Raw genomic sequence first — 21,758 nt, 5'->3', positions numbered from 1 at the left:
GAGCTATTAGGAATGTCGGGAGCCTGCCTGGTTGCACTCCACAAGGAGCTGGATCAAACCAGCCAGACCCAAGATGGGGGGGGGGTGCCAGGACAAGAAACCCCTGACCAAACAAGAAGAAAAAGCAGGAAACCCTGCATCACCACACCAAGTACTAAATATTTCACCCCTAGTTAACAACTGTCAGTAATGATAGAAAACCAACCCCTGTGCATTCTCTCTCTCACTCTCTCGCCCGCTCTCACATTTTGAGAGAATCTCTTTAATAAACTTTCCTGCTTGTGTCATTTGTCCTCTGTGTTGAATGTCTGTCCTTGAATTATTCTCAGGATAAGACCAAGAACCTTCAGTGACTCCTTGGGATGGGTTGGGTCAAGGACCCCAGGCCCAGGGTCTCCCCAAATTACCTAGCAACAAACAAACGTCAAAGAAAGTAACTATAGACTATGTGCAGGGCTTTCTCTCTGGGAAAAGGGGATTATTTGTCCAGACGACTCAGGTTCAGTGTGTCTGAAGGAGTCTGGAACTACATCTAACGCTCCCGACTAGTAAAATTGGATAACCTCTCCCTGAGAGCACGTTTCCACCCTAGCTTGGCAGAAAGACCACAAATTCCTGTTGAGGCATGTTCCATAAATGGTATGCTACTTGTGGGCAGGAAGGGTGACTCATGCAGCTGCTAGAACACACAGTGGGCTGGGCCCATGTGTGACTTTGTCCATTCTAGCTTTTAAAGGGGCCAGCATTTTCCACAGTCACTGAGTGAGTCTGAAGTCCCAAACCTAAGCCCAAGCTCTAGGCAGTACCTTGAATCCATATGAAGACATAAACAGCAATGGTAGAAGTAGCTACATAGTAAACATGACAGACACTACACATTTAGTCTTGTTTGTAATTAATTTTTGTTTTTTCAAAGATTTTATCACAGAGAGCATAAGAAAGGGGAGCAGCAGGCAGAGGGAGAAGCAGACTCCTCACTGAGCAGAGAGCCCCATGGGGGGCTCAATTCCAGCACCCTGAGATCATGTTGTGAGCTGAAAGCAGACACTTAGCCAACTGAGCCACCAGGCAAAACTGTTACTGTTTATTTCCTGTTGATTTTTAGAAAAATTGAGACATAATTGACATACAACATTGTATCAATTCAAGTTTACAACATAATGATTTGATGTCTGTATATTTGCCATTTGATTTAAAAGACAATTGCATAAGCACCAGTGATAAACCTGTTTGGTTTAAGAGGTATGTGGGTTTAAAATGTATAAAGAGGTCATCTGTGTAACAATGATGGCACAAAGAGGGAGAGGGAATGAAAGGATAATGGAGCAAGGTTGGTGTTACTCTGAACTAGACTGGTTTAGGTGGCCATGCTAACTGTAATCCCCAGGGCAAGTACTTAAGAAAAAAAAATGTAGAAGAGGAAATGAAACAGCATAGGAATGAAAATAGTTAAGAGGCAAGCGGTTTACTGGATGTAGGTCCTGTGGAATATGAAAGATGAGGGAATCGGAACCATCCAAGGAAAAGCTGTTGATCGCTCTGCAGGTTTGGATATCACCTTCAGAAGAGAAACTCTAAAAGAGAAGCGTAGCAGAAGGAGCAGACCCCCACCTATGGTTGTCCAGCAACACTCCCTACCTGCTTCTCATCCATATTGGTTTCCACACTTCACCCTTGAACCGCCACAGTCCCAGATGCATGGGTTTACCCCACATGCGTGGACCCCTCGACTCACACCATCGCCCACACTGACTCCATCGCCATCATCCACTGCTACACAGGAGGATTCTGGTTTCTCCACATCCTCTCTAGCACTTGTCAGTGTCCTGTCTTCTCGATGCCAGCCATGCTAGGAGATGTGAAGTGGTATCTCTTTGTGGTTTAGATTTGCATTTCCTTGGTGGCTAACCATATTAAGGAATTTTCATGTGTTTATTGTCCATTTATACACTTCTTTGGAGAAATGCATACTCCAATCCTTGCCCCATTTTTAAACTGGGCTATGACCTCCATATTTTCCTATGTAAGAGTTCTTTTTACATTCTGGATACCAGTCTTACCAGATAGACGATTTGCAATTATTTTCTCTCCTTCTGCAGGTTGTCTTTTTTACTTTCTTGATGGTCTCTTTGAAGCACAAGTGTTTTAAATTATGAGGAAGTCGATTTAATCTTTTGCTGTTGTTGTTACTTGTGCTATTGGTGTATTTAAGAAGGTGTTTCCAAACAAGCTCTCACAGATTTGTTCCTATGTTTTCTTCTACTGCTTTCATAGCTTTATCCCTTACATATATATATCCAATTTGGGTTATTTTTTGTGTATGGTGTGAAGGGTGGTAGAATATGGCACCCTCAGATTTATTGCTTTGACATATTGTTTATTTTGAGAAACAGCTAATGCAGGGAGAGGCTGTGTCTGCACACCCCTCCCACCCCCGTTTATCTAAAGACAGATACTTCAAAAGGAACTCACTTGTCAACAATCTCCCGGCAATTAGGAGTTACTCATCACAAGAGTGGAGACTGGAAGTCCACAACACACCTAGATAGATAGCTCTGTCACAGACTCTTATCTCTTATCTATTCTTCTGAGGGTTCATTCATCTTTTCTAAAAAATCAGCTACTCTCTCCTAAAAGTCCCACATCCCTGCTCCCCTTTCCCCTATTAAATATGCCACTTAATCCTGGCTTTTAAGCCCCCTCGAGGGGTTACTAATTTTTCCCCGAGTATCTCCCCTGTGTACATGAGGTATATATTTTAATAAAAAATATATTTTATACAAATTTTGTACTATATATATATATATATATATATATATATATATATATATGTAGAGGGAGAGAATCTTAAGCAGGCTTCCCACATCCCTGAGATCATGACCTGAGCCAAGATCAAGAGTTGGAAGCTCAACTGACTGATTCACCCAGGTGTTTCACCTTGATTCTTAATCAAGGATGTAATCTCCATAGTGTCTCCTGAATCTGGCAAAAAAAGGAAAAGGTTGTAATCTCCAACAAGCAGGGGGCCACCTTCTCTCCACCACCCTCCTATCTTCCCAGTATCTGGTGTTCTTCTAACAACTGTTTCATAATTATGTTTGGCAAGAGACGATTGCTGAGATTACTCAATTCACAGACCTAAGGCAGATGATGGAGGTGTGGATGGGAATGTTGAAAAAGCAAACAGAAAATGAAAATTCTTATCTAGACTTGAGTCCTAAAAAGATGTTGCTCCCAGATCCTGGTGTTTTCAGTTTAATGAAAACACTTTGTTCTTTCCAAATTTACTGATCCTCTGTCATGAATAATCACTAACCATTTTCTGGGACACACAAGATGGGCCCATTAGCAAGGAGCTCATGAATCAACAGAGACAGACACATAGCCCAATTAGGACACAATGGGACACTTTCTGGGCTCAGGGCTTTCAAAACTCAGAAAGGGGGTGATGCATTCTGTCTAGAAGAGGTGGAAAGTCTTCATAGGAGATGATTTTTTGAGTGAGTCTTCAAGGATTATTAGGACTTGACCAGGTAGTGCGTATGGAGAAAGAGAATTCTAGGCAGGGATGAGCATGAACAAAAGGCCAGAGGCATAACTGTGCACTTAGATTTCAGGAATTCCAGGTGACCTATCCACCAGTTATTGGGGTAGGGGATCTGCCTGGGGTGGGGGTACTGGATGGTGAGGCCTTGGGGAAATGACTAGGCAAGGAGGACAGACCATGAACCGGCCCTGAGTTTCCTGGAACCTTCTACAACGTGAAGGCACAGTGAGAAGACAGCTCTCTACCAACCAAGTAGCAAACCCTCACCAGACACCTGCCAGAGACCATCTTGGGACTTCCCAGAGGCCACAACTGTGGGAAAAAATTGTCTGTTGTTTATAAGCCACCCAGTCTGTGGCAGTTCGTCACAGCAGTCTCAGGGCACTAAGACAGGGAAGAAAGGAGTTAGAATCCTAGTGTCTGACACCAGGTACCATGCTTCTGGAAGGCAGGACTGGTGCGGAGGAGAAAGGCATCCTTTCCCCAGATGCTCACACAGAGTACATACGGATGCCCGCACAGTACATCTACCGACGTTTAGGGAAGGCATCAACTATGTCGGGAGAATAGTGTCAACTCAGGGAAGGTCCCCGCAGTATCTGCTCCTAATAACCTAGCCGAAAAAATTCAGCACGAAGCAGAGAGTACACAAATACTATTCCATAAGTATCCTGGAGTCGAATGGTTTCTGGCCAGGAAGAGCGTTTCAGGAGAGCTGGGAGGCCAGCCCCGAGGTGCCGGAGGACGGCCGGGCGTGGGTGGGGTGTGTGTGCCGGCTGGCCTCGGATTTTCCCCGAGGGCGGGACCGCGCCTGGCCTTAGTGTGAATAAAGGCTCCGTAAGGGTGCGGCCGCCCGGGAAAGCCGTCCAGCAGCTCTGGCCCAGGGGCCAGACGCCTCTCCCTCGCCCACCCCGCCGCTGTTGCCGCTCCAGGAGGGCGCCCCGGGACGCGCGTGGCCGTGAGTGTCTAAGGGTGCGGCCCGCGGGTCAGCCGTTCCCCCCCCATCCAGTCGCCCCTCCCCGTTTCTCCCGCTGGGGGCGCTGAGGACTAACGCGAGACCCGAGACCAGAGAAAATCTGGGGGGGAGGGGTAAAGTGGAAAGAGAGAGGGGTTGGGGAGCAGGGTGAGGGGCATAGAAGGAGGTGGGGCCGGAGAACAGGAAGTATCCCCAAGAAAGTGGGCGAACAGCATGGGGAGGGCGGGTCTGGAGCCGGGCGAGGGCCGGAGGGCTGGACCCCCAGTGGGCTTCGGGCTGGCACCTGTGGGCTGCCCTGCCTCGCTTCCAGCGGCCGTTTTCCCTTCTCCCCCTTGCCTTCGTACCTCCCCTTAGCCCACTTCCAATCAGCTCGCCTCCTCCACCCTCTCTCCACTCCACTTCTGCGTGTTCCTTTCCTCACACACAACATATGCACACCCCGCCATTGGTATTTATACCCCCACCCCACATTTTACACTTCAGAGAGAGAAAAAGAGAGAGAGCAAGCGAGAGCACCTGTGGGGGGGAGGGGGGGAACCAGAGGCGGAGGGAGAAGTAGGGTCCCCTCGGAGCAGGGAGCCTCAGGTGGGACTCCATCCCAGGACCCTGGGATCATGACCTGCTGAGCCACCCAGGTGCCCCGGCCCCCCTCTACTTTCTTGTGGGACAGGCGTGTACCCCCCTTCTGCCCTTTGGAGGATAAGAGGATTGAAGAGACTGTCACTGCTCAGGCAACAGGCAGAGGAGCAGACACTAGCAGGGCCGAAAAACCAGTTCAGTCAGTGGGCGTGGGTGGGACCCGCTCTGTGGGCTGAGCATGGCCAAACTCTGGGGCACCACGTGGCAACTGCGCCCTCAGCCTTTGTTGGGTAGGGTTTTTTGGAAATCAAGCCAAACCACTCTCCCTCTCTTCTTCCCCCAAAACACACACTCAAAGAAACCTCAAAGAATCAAAGGAACGTGACAGACCCTCCCCACTTTGGGTTCCATTATATATTTCACTGTGAAGCCATCCTACTTTGTTAATAATCAAGGGCAGGATGAGTCAGAGGGAGACCACCCCACACCCCATGCCTCTTTAATAGCCTTCTTTATACACTAATTGTCATCCGTAATGACCCTGCCCTTCCCACACCCAAGTTCATTCACTTTCCACACTTAGACCTCTGCTGTCAGGCACTCATGCACCCCTACCTCCCGCATTTCACACTATCACCAACCCTCCACCCTGACTGTGCGTCTCCACACAGTGGGCACCCCAGAACCCCACAAATAAACCTATCCCCGTACATAGACTTCCTGTTTCTTACTCACCCTCCTTCCACACACGCACAATGCCTTCTTACTCACCCTCCTTCCATCCCTCACAATGCCTTCCGGTACAGAGGTCTCCTCATACCCCCTCCACCACATATCCTTTCTCCCCTACCCTTGGGCCCGCTTGCCTGACACCCTCAATCCGCACCCCCTAAAAAACACACTTGTTCTCCCCTCCCCACATACCTTTGCTTCCTTACACTCGGTACACACTCCTTCTATACAAAGTCCTGCCCGCCTTCTGCAAAATTCTTCCGTACAAAAGATTCCAACGTAGTTCCACTGCACTCTCCAAGAACTTTCCTCTCATAGGACACACACCTCCTCGTACACACATGGTCCCGCCCAAGTTCATCCCACTCCTTCACTTGGCAGACATCTACCACACCTTCCCTTCCATCCCACGCTGGACCTGTCCAGAAACAAAGATACAATCTTTCAAGATACTGCTTTAATGGTCAGCTTGATGTATTTTTATTTATTTATTTATTTATATTTATTATTATTATTTATTTCTGTATTTATATTTTGTGAATAAAGCGATAGAAGTTTGTTGAGTGAACATATAGAAAAAATTCTCAAGAGTGAGAGGGGTCCCAACAGTGTTGTTTAGCTTGATTTATTTTTAAAAATTTATTTTTAAAAATTCACCTGGGTGGCTGAGTCGGTCAAGCATCTGACTTTGGCTTAGATATGATCTCAGGCTCCTGGGAATGAGCCACACATCTACTTCTCACTCAGTGGGGAGTCTGCTTGTCTCTCTGCATTTGCCCCTTGCCCTGCTTGTACTTTTTTCCTCCCTCTCTTCCTCTCAAATAAATAATAATAGAAAATGGAATCCACCTACACTATCACCTATCAGATTAAGTTAGAGATCATTACCCAACCAGAATCCACTGTTCTTGACTTCTGTTACCAAAGATTAGTCTTGTCTGTTTTTGAAACTTACATAAATAGAATCATAGAATATATATTCTTTTGTGTCTGGCATTTTCCTTTCAATATTCTATTTATGAATTACTCGTGTTTTTGTAGCAGTTTATTCTTTTTTTCTATTTAATGATTCCTTTGTAAGTCCATCACACTTTATCCTTTCTTCTGGTGAGGTGCCAGGGAAAATGTAAAATTTTTAAACATGGACGTTGATTGCCATGTTAATTCCAGCCTGTAATCTTGTGCCTCTGTGTTGTGACATCTGTCTGTCAGCCCAGCTGACTTTGATTTCTGCTTATGTACTAGTCAACTAGGTCTATAAAGGAAAGCTGTTTTTCTATACTCACAGTACTTCTGACACAAATTATGTTGATTTCTCATGCTAAGCAATTCTTCAGCTCTCTCGAGCTACCAACTGGGTGTCCTGCAATTTAATTCAATTCTGATGTTAACTACCCAGAGTTATTGCAGATCCTATAGGTTAAGCTTCACTCCCCAAATCTACCCATCACCACCAGCTTCAAATACAGTTGCAGCGAGTGGGTCCCCATATTACCCAGTTAGGACTGACTTGGGCACAAATCAAGGATTCCCACGATTGCCGCCTTGATAATTTGCTATGGAGTTTTATAGAATTTAGGCAAACACTTAACTATTACCAATTTGTTGTAAAGGATATTTTAAGTACAAATACAATATAAATTGAACAGCAGATGAAGAGGTACTTAGATCTTCAAGGGTCCTTAGTTCAAAAGCTGTCCCTATGGAGTTTGGTTCATACAACCCTCTTGGCACATGGATATGTTTGCCAATCTGGAAGCTTTCGAAACCCCTTCCATGAGGGTTTTTATGGAGGTTTTATTATGTAGGTATGGTTAATTAAATCATTGGCCATTGATAATTAGCTCAATCCCCAACCCTTCTTCCCTCTCAGGAGGGGTGTGTGTGTGTGTGTGTGTGCGCGCATATATGCGTTCATGTGTGTGTCTGAGTTCTACCTTTTAATCACATGGTTCCTCTGGCAACCAGCTCCCATTCTCTAAGGTTAGCTCATTAGCATAAACTCAGGTGTGATACAAGGTGCTGATCCTGAGTAACAAAAGATACTCCTCTCATACCTACCGCACAGGAAGTTGCAAGCATTTTAGACTCTGTGCCAAGGGAGGTCTTGCTGACTCAGTTGGTAGGGCACGTGACTCTTGATCTCAGGATTGAGTTCAAGCCGCCTGTTGGGGGTAGAGTTAACTTAAAAAAAATTTTTTTTAAACAAATACACCAGTCTTTCTAAAAGAATCTTTTTAAAAAATTATTTGTTTATTGATTGATTTTAAAGAGATAGAAAGAAAGAGAGAGAGAGAGCACACAAACAGAGGAGCAGAGGGAGAATCTAAAGCAGACTTACTGCTGAGCACAGAGCCTGATGCAGGGGTTGATCTTGCAACCCTGAGATCATGACTTGAGCCAAAATCCAGAGCTGGCTGCTTAATGGACTGAGCCACCCAGGCGCCACCCTGCCCCCAAATAATCTTTAAAAAAAAAGAAGAAGAAATTCCGTCAGGACCTGAGCCTAAACCAAGAGTCTGTCATTTAACCAACTGAGCACCCAATTGCACACACATATACATTTCCTATTATGTCACATCACTGGCTGCCAAAACAAGATACCACATACGGGTCTGCAACAAACATTTTTTTTTCATAGTTCATAATTCTGGAGGCTGAAAGTCTAAGATCAAGATCTTGGCAGGGCTGGTTTCTTCTGAGGTCTCTCTCCTTGGCTTATTGTTGGACATCTTCTCCCTGTGTCTTCACAGGATCTTCCATGTGACATATTTGGTCTACTTCCTCTTCTTATAACGACACCAATGAGGGGCACTTGGGTGGCACAGTCAGTTGAATAGGTGACTCTTGGTTTGGGTTCAGGTGGTGATCTCGGGGTCATGGGACTGAGCCTCTTGCAAGCTCTCTCTTTCAAATAGATAAACAAATCTTACAAAAAAAAAAAAAAGGACACCAATCAGATTGGATTAGGACTATACTCTAATGGCCTCATTTTAATGTAATTATCTTTTTAAAGGCCTTGTCTCTAAATACGGTCACATTCTGAGATAGTAGGGAAGGTAGGACTTTACATACAAACGTGAAGGAACACAATTCTGGCCACAAAAGCATAGCAATAACTTTAAATTGTACAAGACAGTGACCATTATTACATAAGATATCTCACTAACCGAAATAAATATATTCCTAATTTTCTTCTCAACTGAATCAAAAAACTGCCAGCAGCCACTCCAGTTCCACCTGACATGGATGGAAATTGATGGAAAGACCATTAGAGTAAAACCTGACAGGCCTAAATGGCTGTGAGCAAATAGCTTACTTTTGCCAATTTTTCAAAATGACCAAGTCAACACATTGCGAGGGCCCCTTGAAGGGCCATGGGAGGAGGAAGCAGAGTAAAAGAAGTGTTCTGAAGCTGAAGCCTCATTAGCTTCTTAGCAAATCCAACTGTGGTAGAAGATCTGTGGCAGACAGATTGTCACCAGTGTCTCTTCTCGCCACTGAGGGTTGGTTTAACATTGTCACCTTGTCATGGTCTAGATAGACCTGCCAGATAATGGAACAGCTGTGACAACATTATAAAAATTAGTGAGCTACATCGTGCTATCAAAGATCTAGGGGAACACTGGGTTAGACTGTGACAAGATAACACCTGTTGGCCACACGTAGATCCAAGACCCCACCCCACTATAGGAGTAGACACTTGGTTTGCCCCTCCCCTCACTGCACTATTGTGCCTCCTGGACCAGCATCCACCATCCCAAGGTCAGAGTAACCTCAATCCTAACGAGGAGTGGGGGGCTCAGAACTGAAAGTATGTTGTTTCTGTGTAGACATGGATCAGTGGACAGGGGCTTGGGTGAGACACATGGCTCACCTCTCCCAAGTCCTTAGCAAACAACATCCTCCCCCACAGCCAGAGGCTAGCCTGCTACACACTTACCTGGTTTGCTACAGATGCAGATATAAATTAGGATTAAGCTGATGAAGATTGTTGGGATGATCCATGGAGTTTCCAGGATGGATGAAGGTTGGTCGGCGTCTGGGACATTAATTGATGGTTCTAAAACAAAAAGTGAAAACCCTGTCAAAACAACAACAGCAACCCTGATGATTGCCAGACAGGATACTTGCAAGGGGGAGAGGGGATTGGTGAAAAAGATAAAGGAGTTTAAGAATCCACTTGAAGACCACCAACTAATGTATAGAATTGTTGAATCATTAGACTGTACATGTGAAATTAATGTATTTTATATGTTAAATATATTTCAATAAAAAATAATAAAATACCTTCCTGAGTACCCACTTTCCCCAGGCAGTCCATGTCACCCCCAAATTTATTGATTCGTGATGTAGTAGCCCTTCTATCAGATCCCGACTATCCCCCCTCCCTAGTCGCACATTCTCCCCCACCTTCTCTCCACCCGATTTCCAGACTCTAATTCATACACAGGTGTAACCCCTACACGGTTCAATCCCCACATTTGGCTTAGCCTAAGGTCAAAGTTCAGCCTGTAATCCTTTGGCTTCAGAGCAATTTACTAGCTGAATGGCTTCATTTCTGATTCATAGGATTGGCTGAGTAAAATGCTTCCTGGGGAAATATCATCCAGCAGTTCCTAATTTATCTTTCATACATTTCTGTGTCTCGGGAAGCTAGAGCTTTTTACAAAAACTCTGGCAAATCTGAGGTAGTTTTATTTTACTATAGGTTCATATATCATTAAGTCATTGGTAATCTGTCTTATTTTTTAAAAATGTATTTTATTTATTTATTTTTAATATGTTTTTTAAGTAGCCTCCACACCCAGCATGGGGCTTGAACTCACCACCCTGGGATCAAGAGTCTGATGCGCCACCAACTGAGCCAGCCAGGTGCCCCTGTTGCTAATCATGCGGAAGTGGGACCAGCCTGCTGTGGGGAGCCTCTGGATGTCACGCACAAAGGTACGGGGCTGCAGTATGCATAGCCATGTTTATCTGTCCTATGCTACCTGCTTGGCGATGTGGGTAGAGAAAGAGAAACATGGTTTGAAAAGTAGGGACTGTGCCTAGTCCAACAGGAAATTATTCTAATCATCAAATGATTCTCTTTGCCCCTCTCCTCACAACTAAAGATATGTGAATAGTTTTCTATTGCTGTGTGACAGATGACAAACTCTTCTGCTTTAATGGCACTCAGTCATTAGCTCACAGATCTGTAGGTCAGAAGTCTAGCATGACGAGTTTAGGTTCTCTGCTTGGGTCCTACGAGGCTGTGATTAAGATGTTGGTCAGGTCCCAGGTGATCCTTAAAAGAAAAGAGTTGAGGGGTGCCTGGGTGTCTCAGTCAGTTGGACGTCTGCCTTCAGCTCAGGTCATGATCTCAGGATGATGGGTTCGAGCCCTACATTGGGCTCACTCCTCAGCAGAGAAGTCTGCTTCTCCTTCTCCCTCTATCCCTGCTCGTGTGCTCTCTCTTGCTCACTCACTCTCTCTTTAAAAAAATATAAATAAATAAGTAAATAAAAGAAAAGAGTCGAATAGGAGAAGTTTGCCCCTTCAGATGCTCCAAGAAGCCAAACTTGTGGCTTTCTTCACAAATCCACATGAAGGTATTCAGTGGGCATCTGGGGTTACAAAAGCTCCCAGTCAGATCAGCCCCTGTCAGAAAGCTCTGTTTTAGGGGTGCCTGGGCGGCTCAGTCATTAAGCGTCTGCGTTCAGCCCAGATCATGATCCCAGGGTCCTGGGATCGAGCCCCGCATCGGGCTCCCTGCTTGGTGGGAAATGTGATTTTCCCTCAGACTCCCCCCTGCTTGTGTTCTGTGTCTCATTGTCTCTCTCTCTCTCTATCAAATAAATAAATAAATAATATCTTAAAAAAAAAAAAAAGTGGGGATGCCTGGGTGTCTTAGTCCTTGGATGTCTGCCTTCGGCTCAGGTCATGATCCCAGGGTCCTGGGATCGAGCCCACATCAGGCTTCCTGCTTGGCGGGAAGACTGCTTCTTCCTCTTCCACTCCCCCTGCTTGTGTTCCCTCTCTCACTATCTCTCTCTCTGTCAAATAATAAATAAAATCTTAAGAAAAAAAAATGAAAGCGCTATTGCAAAAAACCACAGTTCAGTAGGAACATTCAGTCTGCTTACAGGGGTCTTGTCCAGGCCAATAAGGCTGCAAAGCGGGAGGCAAGCCCTGCAGGGACTCAGGGGTGTTTTGGTGGAAGCATCCACTGGTAGCAAGGAGGTCAGTTTTCTCACAGGTGTCCCCCTGAAATTGCTTAGAGTAGCCAGAGCTGGCTGCTGATTTGATGTGTGCTTGACAAGTCTTTGCCCCTTGATTTCTTCATCTGTGAAGTGGAATCATAGGAAGGATTGGCTCTTAACCTTAAGAGAGGAGTTTGGAAGTCGACTCCACACATGAACTAGGTCCCAAACTCTCATACCTCTCATTTGTTCTTCTAAGGGCTTGTGCATCTTTCCTAAAAATCATGTCTTCACTCTCCTGTAAGAGGCCTGTATCCTTGTTCCCCTTTCTCTGTTAAGATGGTATTTAAGACAATTCTAAACAGCCTCAGGAGTTATTTTGTCCCTGGGCCTCTCCCATGTGCACATGAGGTGTACATAGTAATAAACTTACATTTCTTTTTCTCGTGTTACTCTGTCTTATGACAGCGGTCTTGGCCAAGAACTCTGAAGGGTAGAGTGAAAATTATTTTCCTCCCCTGCAATACGAATATTAAAAACAAAACAAAACAAACAACTTCCTGTCCCATCTGAGGGTTTATCTGGCATGTGCTGTAGTGGTCGTGAGAACTCACAGCCCTCAGGTCTTCAACTGCAGGCACTCACGTGACCACAGGCCCCGAGCCCCACTCTGAAGCCCATTGCTGTGGATGCATCACGGTCACTCTCCCTAGGGCTGCTCCCAGCCGGACAGGGAATTAAGGCAGACCTCTTCCTGGGAGACAAGGGACTTCTCTGATGGCCCACTTCTACTTGAGGGATCCCTGAGAACTTGTGGGACTTTCCCTAGACTAGACAGCAGTACAGGATGCCACCACCCAAACTCTGCCCCTCCTGCACTTAGGACCTGAACCGCTTTGATCTGAACGGTCTCCAGGAACCCCCAGGCTTCCGCCATTATTCTCATGGGGGCTTCTGCCATTGAAACTCCTGCATGTTAATCCCATCTATGTTTCTGCTTCTAAGGACTGACCATCAGATGGTTTTACTGCCTGAAATTCTATGTCATTATATTTCAAGTTCTGATAACAACTAACATTGTACATTTCCTCTAAACATCAAAAGTGATAAGCTGCATTACTTGGTCATTTGGGCCTTAAATTCTTCTGCAAATTCAGCTTGTTGAATTGGTTTTTGTACTATGTAAGTAATTTGGGCAATGCTGTAAAATGACATGTTTTGTTTGGTCATAGCTCTCGAAAACAGAAATTGCATCAAAATGTTATTCATTTGTGAAATCTTGAAAAAGTTTCACATCCTCAGGGTAATTCTGAAGCTTTGTTTCAGTTAGCACAGGAATCCATAAAAAGGTAGAAAGCACTGACTCTGACCTGAAAGGTGTAGGGAGGTAAAACTATTAGTAAGCCAAAGTTCAAGCTTCTTTGGTAGATCTGTTCTTGAGTAAATTTCTCAGTCCCTGTGGAAGATGGTCCTGAACTTCCTGCTTCTCAAGAGTACCATGATGTCCAGGAAGGGGACACTGTCTCTGTCATCGCAGCTGAATAGCTCCTTACAAGTTCTTTGCCCATAGGTGCATAGGCTTTCATGTGTACCAGGGACCCACCTGAAGGTCCAGCCCGATTTTTTGATGTATTATAATAGGATATGGATTTACAACACCAAATAAGAAGTAACTTTGCAAAACCAAAATCAAATTGAAAGCTAATCAAGTCTCTGGATCTAACAGCTGGTTTATAGAAAATATTGTCAGCAGAACCATAGAAACAGGCACAGGGATGCAACCAGCCAAGTCTAAGATATGAAAATTTTATAGGACCATCTTGTTTCTTCAACACATTAAGGACAAGGAGAAAAGTAAGAAGGCAGAGCATAAAAATGAAACCAGGCTGTCCAGATCTGGACCGAGTCATGAGCGTGGGATTGAAGCAAAGGGAGTGAGCACCACTGAGGGAAACACGGAGGGGTCGGATGGGGAGAAAAGATCCTTTTAAGTCCCCCAGGCTCTGTGACCCCACAAGGAAACCTCCAAAGGGTTGGGCTGCCAAAGGGAGGAGCGTCTGTTCTCCATCCCTCCATCCTCAGCTCCTGATCCTCAACCTGATCCCCTCCACCTGTCTGAGGTCTGGGACAATGGCAGATTCTCCAGACCACTGTGTCCCCTGCTGCCGGATGTGCTCATTTGACAAGCGTTTTGGGGGCAGCTACTGTGAGCAGAGCATGGGGCGGGGTAGAGGGCGAGCTGAAAGAGTACAAGACAGTTTCTGCCCTCTAGGACCTGACAGTCTAGCCAGACCCACAGGATGGTTAGCAGAAAGGGAACAGGCAAAGCTTCGGGGCATGTGATCCATGAATACAGGGCATGGCCTGGTCAGAGGCCTTCTGTGAAGAAGGCAGGACTTAGCAACAGGAAGGGTGAAGAGTGGGAAGATTTGAAGGAGGAGTCCTAAATCGGGGCTCTGCTTTCCAGAATGTCCAGAGAGTGAGGGGAGCAGTGCGAGGGAGGATTGCCACTTTAGGGTGATAAGAGTCAAAAACAGAGAGAGGCTAGGCTCTCCAGGACCTGAGGGGGAACAGCTTCTGTGGGCACTGACCTGGGAATCCACAAGCCCCACTAAAACACATGTGGAAGACAGACAGACAGACAGACACACCTGAACAAAGAAAGAGGCAAAGCCCTATGCATCTGGTTTCCAAGATTTAGAAAAGGATGAAAAGGACCTGCCTGTCTTCCTTCACTAAGACAGAAATGTTCCCAGCAAGACCGTGGGGACACAGCATGGCAGGACGATGATGAGTTCAGTGAGAGAGAAGACACTGTGCCTTCCAAGAACCATCCCACAGCCATGTTTGCAAGCCGGGGTAATAGCCAGGATGTTATCCAGGGACACTGGGTGGCTCAGTGGGTTAAGCATCTGACTGTCGGTGTCAGCCTGGTTTTGATCTCAGAGTTGTAAGCTCCAGCCCTTTGTTAGGGGCCTACTAAAAAAAAAAAAAAAAACCAAAAACATATTATCACCTAGGGGTCAGAGGGAGGGATTGTGTGACACCAGGCCTGAAGCCATTCCCTCTTCCTGACCTTCGAGATTGCTCCTCTTTGGGAGATGGGACCCCCAGCAGCAGAAACAGGAGGGAAAGAGGGGATTCTGGGCTCGGGACTCACCCCCGTCATGTATTGGCGTAATGTAGCTTGTGTGGACTTCCGTGGTGATGCCAGGGACTGGGAATTTAACGGTTTCAGATGGCAAAGGCCCTCCCCCTGGAGCGGTCACAGGCAACCCGTTGAAATGTTTCTGGGCAGTTTGGGACTCCAGGGTTGTTCGTTGGCCTCCAGGATCCAAGGCCCCTGAGACTTTCTCTGCAGGTTCTCAACTGCCAAGGAAGCAAATGCAGATTGAAAAGTCAGCAGGAACACAACGTTCATCCTTGCTCAGCCATTGTTCTTTTTACTTTCACTCTCCAAGGGCAAACTCTTTTCCCAATTTGTCATTTAACCCACCAAACTTGGCTTTCCATTTCAGTAATTGCATAGAGGGCTGTCCTGCTCTTCAGTACTTCCGTTCACTCACTGGTGAATCATGGATTTCCTTTCCTGTCACACACACACGTCTACCTCTTCTTCTTTTTCTTCTTCTTCTTCTTTTTTTTAACAGTTGCATAGAATATCCTATGGTCTGCACTCAGCACTTGGAAAATACTTTCTTAAGGAGACTGATTCCCTTTCTATCTGATCATCAATCAGATACATCAATCTAGTTCATCAATTCTAGTTCATTGGAGAAAACCCTGGTATATTATGAATACATTCTATTTCATGAATCTATTCTATGTCATGAATAACTGCTCAGCTATGCATTTAATCAGGTTCCTGCTCTGTGTCCTCTGGGAGCGGGGACGAAATACTCACTGAGGTGGGTTCCTGTGACCTGTGTTTCAGATGAACTGCACATGGCACAGAGCCTGGGGCCACAATGAATGAGGAGTTTACAGGGCCAGCGAGGACCATCACTTTTCCTGGCCTACCCAGTTCCCTGTCCTCAGCCCTACCACACTGCATGGTAGGTATTATTAAATACATGTATATTCAGTAATTGTCCCTTTTCTGGCCTTAATGAAAGGGGTATCAGTCCACCATCATCAATAGATGTTAAAATTGTGGGTTGAAAGGTTTTTGGGGAACAGGATATTCACATAGAGAATAAATTTCAACCCACATTTAAAAAAAAGATTATTCATTTATTTTAGAAATGAATCCATTCTATGTCATGAATCCATTCTATGCCATGAATAACTGCTCAGCTATGCATTTAATCAGGTTCCTGCTCTGTGTCCTCTGTCAGCAGGGACGAAATACTGAGGTCGGTTCCTGTGGCCTGTGGTTCAGATGAGGAACTGCACATGGCGCAGAGCCTGGGGCCACACTGAATGAAGAGATTAGGTCAACAAGGGTTGCCAGTTTTCCCTGCCTACCCAGTTCCCTGTCCTCAGCCCTGCCACACTGCCTAGTAGATATTTATTAAATACATGTATATTCAGTAATTGTCCCTTTTCTGGTCTTAATGAAAAGGGTATCGGTCCAACATCATCAACAGATGCTAAAATCATGGGCTCAAAGGTTTTGGGGAACAAGATATTCACATAGAGAATAAATTTTGACCCACATTAACAAAAAAGATTTATTCATTTATTTTAGAAAGAGAGCACACATGCTTGCCAGAGTGAGTAGGGGGAGGGGCAGAGGGAGAGGGAGAGAAGCAGACTCCCTAGTGAGCACAGAATCTGACTCAGGGGGCTCCATTCCACAGCCCTGAGATCAGGACCTGAGCCAAAACCACGAGTCAGACACTTAATGGACAGAGCCACCCAGGGGCTCCTCTACCCACATGTTTAACATGCAAATGTCACACACATAAACTCAACTTTTATCACCACCATCATCATCAATTTTGTTAGTCTTGGTATCTATTTATTGACATTCTGGAGACTGACTTGGGACTAACTCACTTGGCTTCCTTTTACCAGAGCTGAGCAAAACTTCTACTTCCTTTAAAAACAAACAAACAAACAAAAACAAACAAAACTTCCATCTCCTTATGCGTGTGGCTGTGAGTTTGTCATTTTCGGTTTTTTTTTTTTTAAAGATTTTATTTATTTATTTGACAAAGAGAGATCACAGGCAGGCAGAGAGAGAGGAGGAAGCAGGTTCCCTGCTGAGCAGAGAGTCTGATGTGGGGCTCGATCCCAGGACCCTGAGATCATGACCTGAGCCGAAGGCAGCGGCTTAACCCACTGAGCCACCCAGGCGCCCTCATTTTTGGTTTTTTACGCTCTCAGTCCAATGGTGGCCATGACCCAGATGGCCTTAATGTTCTAGGCCCCAGCTGGACTAAACTTAAATAATCTCCTTACTGGCTCCAGGTTCCTGATCTCCCTTTTCTTAGAACATTTTATTTATTTTTATTTTTTCTTTTTATCTTTTAAGTAGGCCCTATGTCCAGTGTGGAGTCTGATACAGGGCTTGAACTCATGACCCTGAGATCAAGACCTGAGCTGCTATCAGGAGTCAGATGCTTAGCTTAACCAAGACTGAACCACCCAGGAGCCTCTAGAACACATTTTAAAAAATGTGTAATTGTAAATTCTTTCTCCTCTTACCAGCTTTATAGCCCATGACTATCTTTCTCAAGGCCCTGGGAACAATCTCTTTAAAATACGAACATCAAGGAGATAGGGTCCTTACTTCCCTGTCTCTGCAGGAGGGAAGGACCCTATCTTTGACTAGAAGACCATCAGCTGGGGGGCTTAAGCAACAGAAATATTTTCTTTCTTCCTTTTTTTTTTTTGAAAGAAGTAGCATGATTTTATTGAAATGTTTTAGTACAGTGTTGGATGATCTTAAAATCCCGTATTCTAAACTAATACAAGCACTGCAAATGATAGATTCCTGAATCTAGTGGGCATCTAAACAGAATTTAGATCTAACAGGAGTATCTGCAAATTTATTAGTGCCCTTTCAGTTGGAGGACAAGCAGCCTTGGTGTTTGTGTATTTCTGTGGCTCCCCTTTCTGGCTGGATACACATGAGTCCAGGCCCATTTAGCAGAGTTGGACAGAAGTGATACATTTGGTGTTTTCTCCTAATGTTTGCACACAAGCAGCAAGGGTGCTGTGCAAGTTTTGGGATCAGGCCACTCCTGAGGCCACCTTCACCTTTTTGAACTGAAACCATCAAGTACTTGAGGTCTACATTGCCACTGTGTAGGGCCAAGTCTAGTAGAATTAGTTAATATATCAGAACTACTTGAAAACAAAAAGGGAGGCTAAAAGAAACAATAAGTTGTTAATTCAATAATGATAATGCAAATTTTTATCTGAAGATTATTTGAAACTAGCTCTCTATCTTAGACTCAATCTTAAGAAGAAATAATACTATGTTTAAATCAACTTTATTCAGTCATGTCAACATGTCTACGCTGTATGCCAAGGCTGGCTACCTGTGTGTGTTTGTAACCACTTAGAAACTACATTTTCATTGGTCTGTGCATAGAAATTCTAAGAAATTGATAACCCTCATTTATGGAAACTAAAAATTACATACATCTAAGTAGGCTCTTTGCATTATCAAATCAAATCTTCCTAGACAGAGTCAATCTATATGACATAGCTAACACCACCAGGCTAGAATACCATTGTTTGTCTCAAAAACCACTTTAAAGAACGGGAAAATGCTCATCTCTGCAATGACCAAACATTTTCTCCCAGTTCTAGAGAATGGAAGTCTGTGGTCAAGTTGTGGGCAGCTTGGTTCCCCTGAGACATCTCTCTTGGACTCCCATGTGGCAGCCTTCCTGCTCTGTCCTCACGTGGCCTCTCCTCTGTATGCACTCACTTCTGATGTCCCTTACCCTTCTCAGAAGGCACCCATCCAGTTGAATCAGGACCCCACTGTTAGGAGCTCATTCATCCTTAATTATCCCCTTAAAGGCCCCCGTCTCCAAAAACAGTTACCCTGGAGGGGGACGGGTAGGGCTTCAACTATTACTTTTGGGTGGGGGGACAGTGGATTCCATAACAGAGACTGACTTTGATGGGAGCCACTTAGCAAACACAGATGGTCTAATTACAGAGAATAGCATTTAAAAGCTCAGGAAATAACTCCATGTGCTCAGCACATCCTGTTGCTCAGCTTCAGGACTTACCCTCTAACTTCCCCACCTCTTGAACACCCTCTGCTCCTTGTTTTAGTGGAGTGGGACTTCAGGGTGAGTTCTGGCCTCTCTCCCCTATTACAACAGCCTTCAGTAAAGTCTTCTTTGCCTGCTCAATGTTGTCTCATGCAATTTTTGCTTTTGACAGTTGCGGTATAGATGCAGATGGATTCTCTTTCATATTAACATCCATGATAAGTTTCTGCATACTTTCCTCCTAAAAGCTACCCTGTTTATTATGAGTATTTGTGCTTTATTTAGCAGAAATTACCTCGTCCCTTCAGAGCTCTCAGGGAATTATATTGTGTTGGTGCCAAAATAATTTTAGGAGTATGTTTCCTCCCAACATTTGTAAGATAATTTGTAAACATACAGAGAAATTGATAGAATTTTACAGTGAACACCAGTATACTGCTCCTCTAAGATGCTACAGTTAACATTGCACTATAAAAGCTTTATCACAGATTATCTACCTGGTCATTCTTCCCTTCTTTCATCAAAGTATCCTATTTTTGATGCATCTCAAAGTGGAAAACATTAAAAAGTTGGTACCAAATGCTTCAGCATGCATGTCCATAGATAAAGTTCTTGTCTGCCTTTGAATAAGACCAAAAGGAATCAGTGAATCTTATGAAAACTGGGTTATAATGAATCATTAATATCAACAATTAACTACAACATATTCATCCTAATAAAATATTAGCTAATGCTAGTCTATTGCTTTCAAAGTTCACTGAAATCATTCTAATTTGATCTTCCCAGTGTTTCTGTATAGATGTAATCCCCTCTTGTTGGCTTCTGAAATTATGGGAGGGAAGTTGTGTGGAGCAAGGCCAGATGTCTGTGCCCCACAAAGAAGGGGAAGGGTAAGCTGGTGGAGGACAACACATCAACACACTTGCACTGTATACTCAGGCCTTCCAGTGTGGCCTACTTGCTGATTCCTGCCCTCATACTCATCTTTGTACTGACTCCAGCTCATCCCTTTGTCTAGATTATTTTTTCTATCTGAACAAGTGGTAAAATTCCTGTAGGGCTCAGATAATGTCACCTGAGTTTTCCCAACCATTTCTAATGGAATTAATTTAATCTCTTCTATGTTCCAAGAGTTCTGGCTGCTCTACGAATACCATTCGGTATTCTAGGTGCATGTACATCTGGCTGGCTCACATCCTGGGTTGATTAGCTCTCTTAGTTCTCTTCCTCAGAGAACACGGAACATTCTTGTTGCTTTGGCTCTTTAGAAGATCTTAAGCATTCTAGATGTTCTGTGAATGTTTAAGGAATTGATGTATTGTATTACTTTGGACATAGCATGCGCTGAGGATAGCCTCTCCTTGGTGTTAGGGAATTAGCAAAAGCCTTCACTGGATGTCTCTCAGGCCTACAATCCATGGCCCTAACGACGTCTCTGTTCTCCAGAGCAACCTCGCCCCGCCCTTCCTCACTGAGTCTCCTCTTGATTTATAACTAACTAGGTATAAAAGAGCTCCTGCTCTTTCCTCAGATATTTCCTGTCTTGGACAACCTTGGCTCTGAAGGGGAGAGAAGAGCCTGGTATTTCACTTTTCCTTGGCTTCCCTACTGGCAGCTTCCTTAGATGTGATGAGGCTCCCGTGACAGTTTCTTTAAAGCTCTGCAGGCTTTCCCTGAGCCATATGTCAATGTGCTCCCAGTGTCCACCGACTTCCCCTTTGCAAAGCTACCTGCACAGTTTGTTCCACTTCCAAGTACAAAAATCTGTGAATTGTGACATTGAAGTGCATTGAAGTTGTGAATCGTGGCATTCTCTAACTCTGAAAGTGGGGAAGGTCTGAGGTGTGCACAGACTGGAGAAAACCTAGCCTCAAGTGGAGTTTCCCTAGGTCCCTCAACAAATGCAGGTTTTTCTCCTGAAGACCCGAGGATGATGTGAAGACCAGAGAGTACAGCTCAGCTCAGTAATAATAAAAACAATGAGCAGACATATTTTTACTTTCTCCTTCTCTCCTGGAGCCCTGGGAGCTAGCTGTCTCTTAGCTGGGACCCTGGTCATTGCCAGCTGTTTCCTATTGAAGGCACTCTCTGTTGATCACCTATATTATCCTACTGGTTCAGGGTACATGGAAAAATTATTTCTTTATTTATATAATATAATATTATATATTTATTATATAATAATAATTACATATATTATATTATATTATATTATATTATTTCTTTATATCTGTTGTTGCTTATTTCCCCAAAAGTTAATGGCTTAGAACACCAATAACCATTTGTTACCTCCCATAGTTTCTGTGGGTCAGGAATTCAGGAGCAAGAGTATTGGCAGGTTCTGGCTCAGAGTCCCCCATGAGGTTGCAGTCAAATGTTAACTGAGGTTGCTCTCATCAGAGGGTTTGACTGGGGTACAGGTGGGGATATCAGGCATACAGGTGGGGATATCAGGCATCAGTGCTTCTAAGCTGGATCCCTCCTATGGCTGTTGGCAGGAGGCCTCAGCTTCTCATCACAAGGAATTCTCACCAGGGATAGAGAGTGAGGGAGGCCTC

The 21,758-nt window shown here is 44.7% G+C and overlaps 1 protein-coding gene across 3 annotated transcripts in view; it reads left to right on the top strand.

The window, feature by feature from the left end:
- The first annotated feature begins 4,368 nt into the window (after positions 1-4,368).
- The window catches only part of LOC101693374 (UL16-binding protein 2-like), a 30,576-nt gene continuing 13,186 nt past the window's right edge, over positions 4,369-21,758 (top strand). Inside the window, exons 1-2 of one of the 3 annotated variants that reach the window (XM_045066266.1) lie at positions 4,369-4,505; positions 10,633-10,781. In XM_045066266.1, coding sequence (XP_044922201.1) covers positions 10,685-10,781 — 97 coding nt within the window. In that variant the 5' untranslated portion in view covers positions 4,369-4,505; positions 10,633-10,684. Of the gene's footprint in view, positions 4,506-9,488; positions 9,865-10,629; positions 10,782-21,758 lie in introns of those variants that run through there. The other 2 variants (XM_045066265.1, XM_045066267.1) reach the window with 2 other exon arrangements.

The sequence above is a fragment of the Mustela putorius genome, unplaced genomic scaffold (genome assembly GCF_011764305.1).
Source record: "Mustela putorius furo isolate JIRA1106 unplaced genomic scaffold, ASM1176430v1.1 tig00003863_pilon_pilon_pilon, whole genome shotgun sequence".
NCBI lineage: Eukaryota > Metazoa > Chordata > Mammalia > Carnivora > Mustelidae > Mustela > Mustela putorius.
This window is presented reverse-complemented; position numbering and strand designations above follow the sequence as displayed.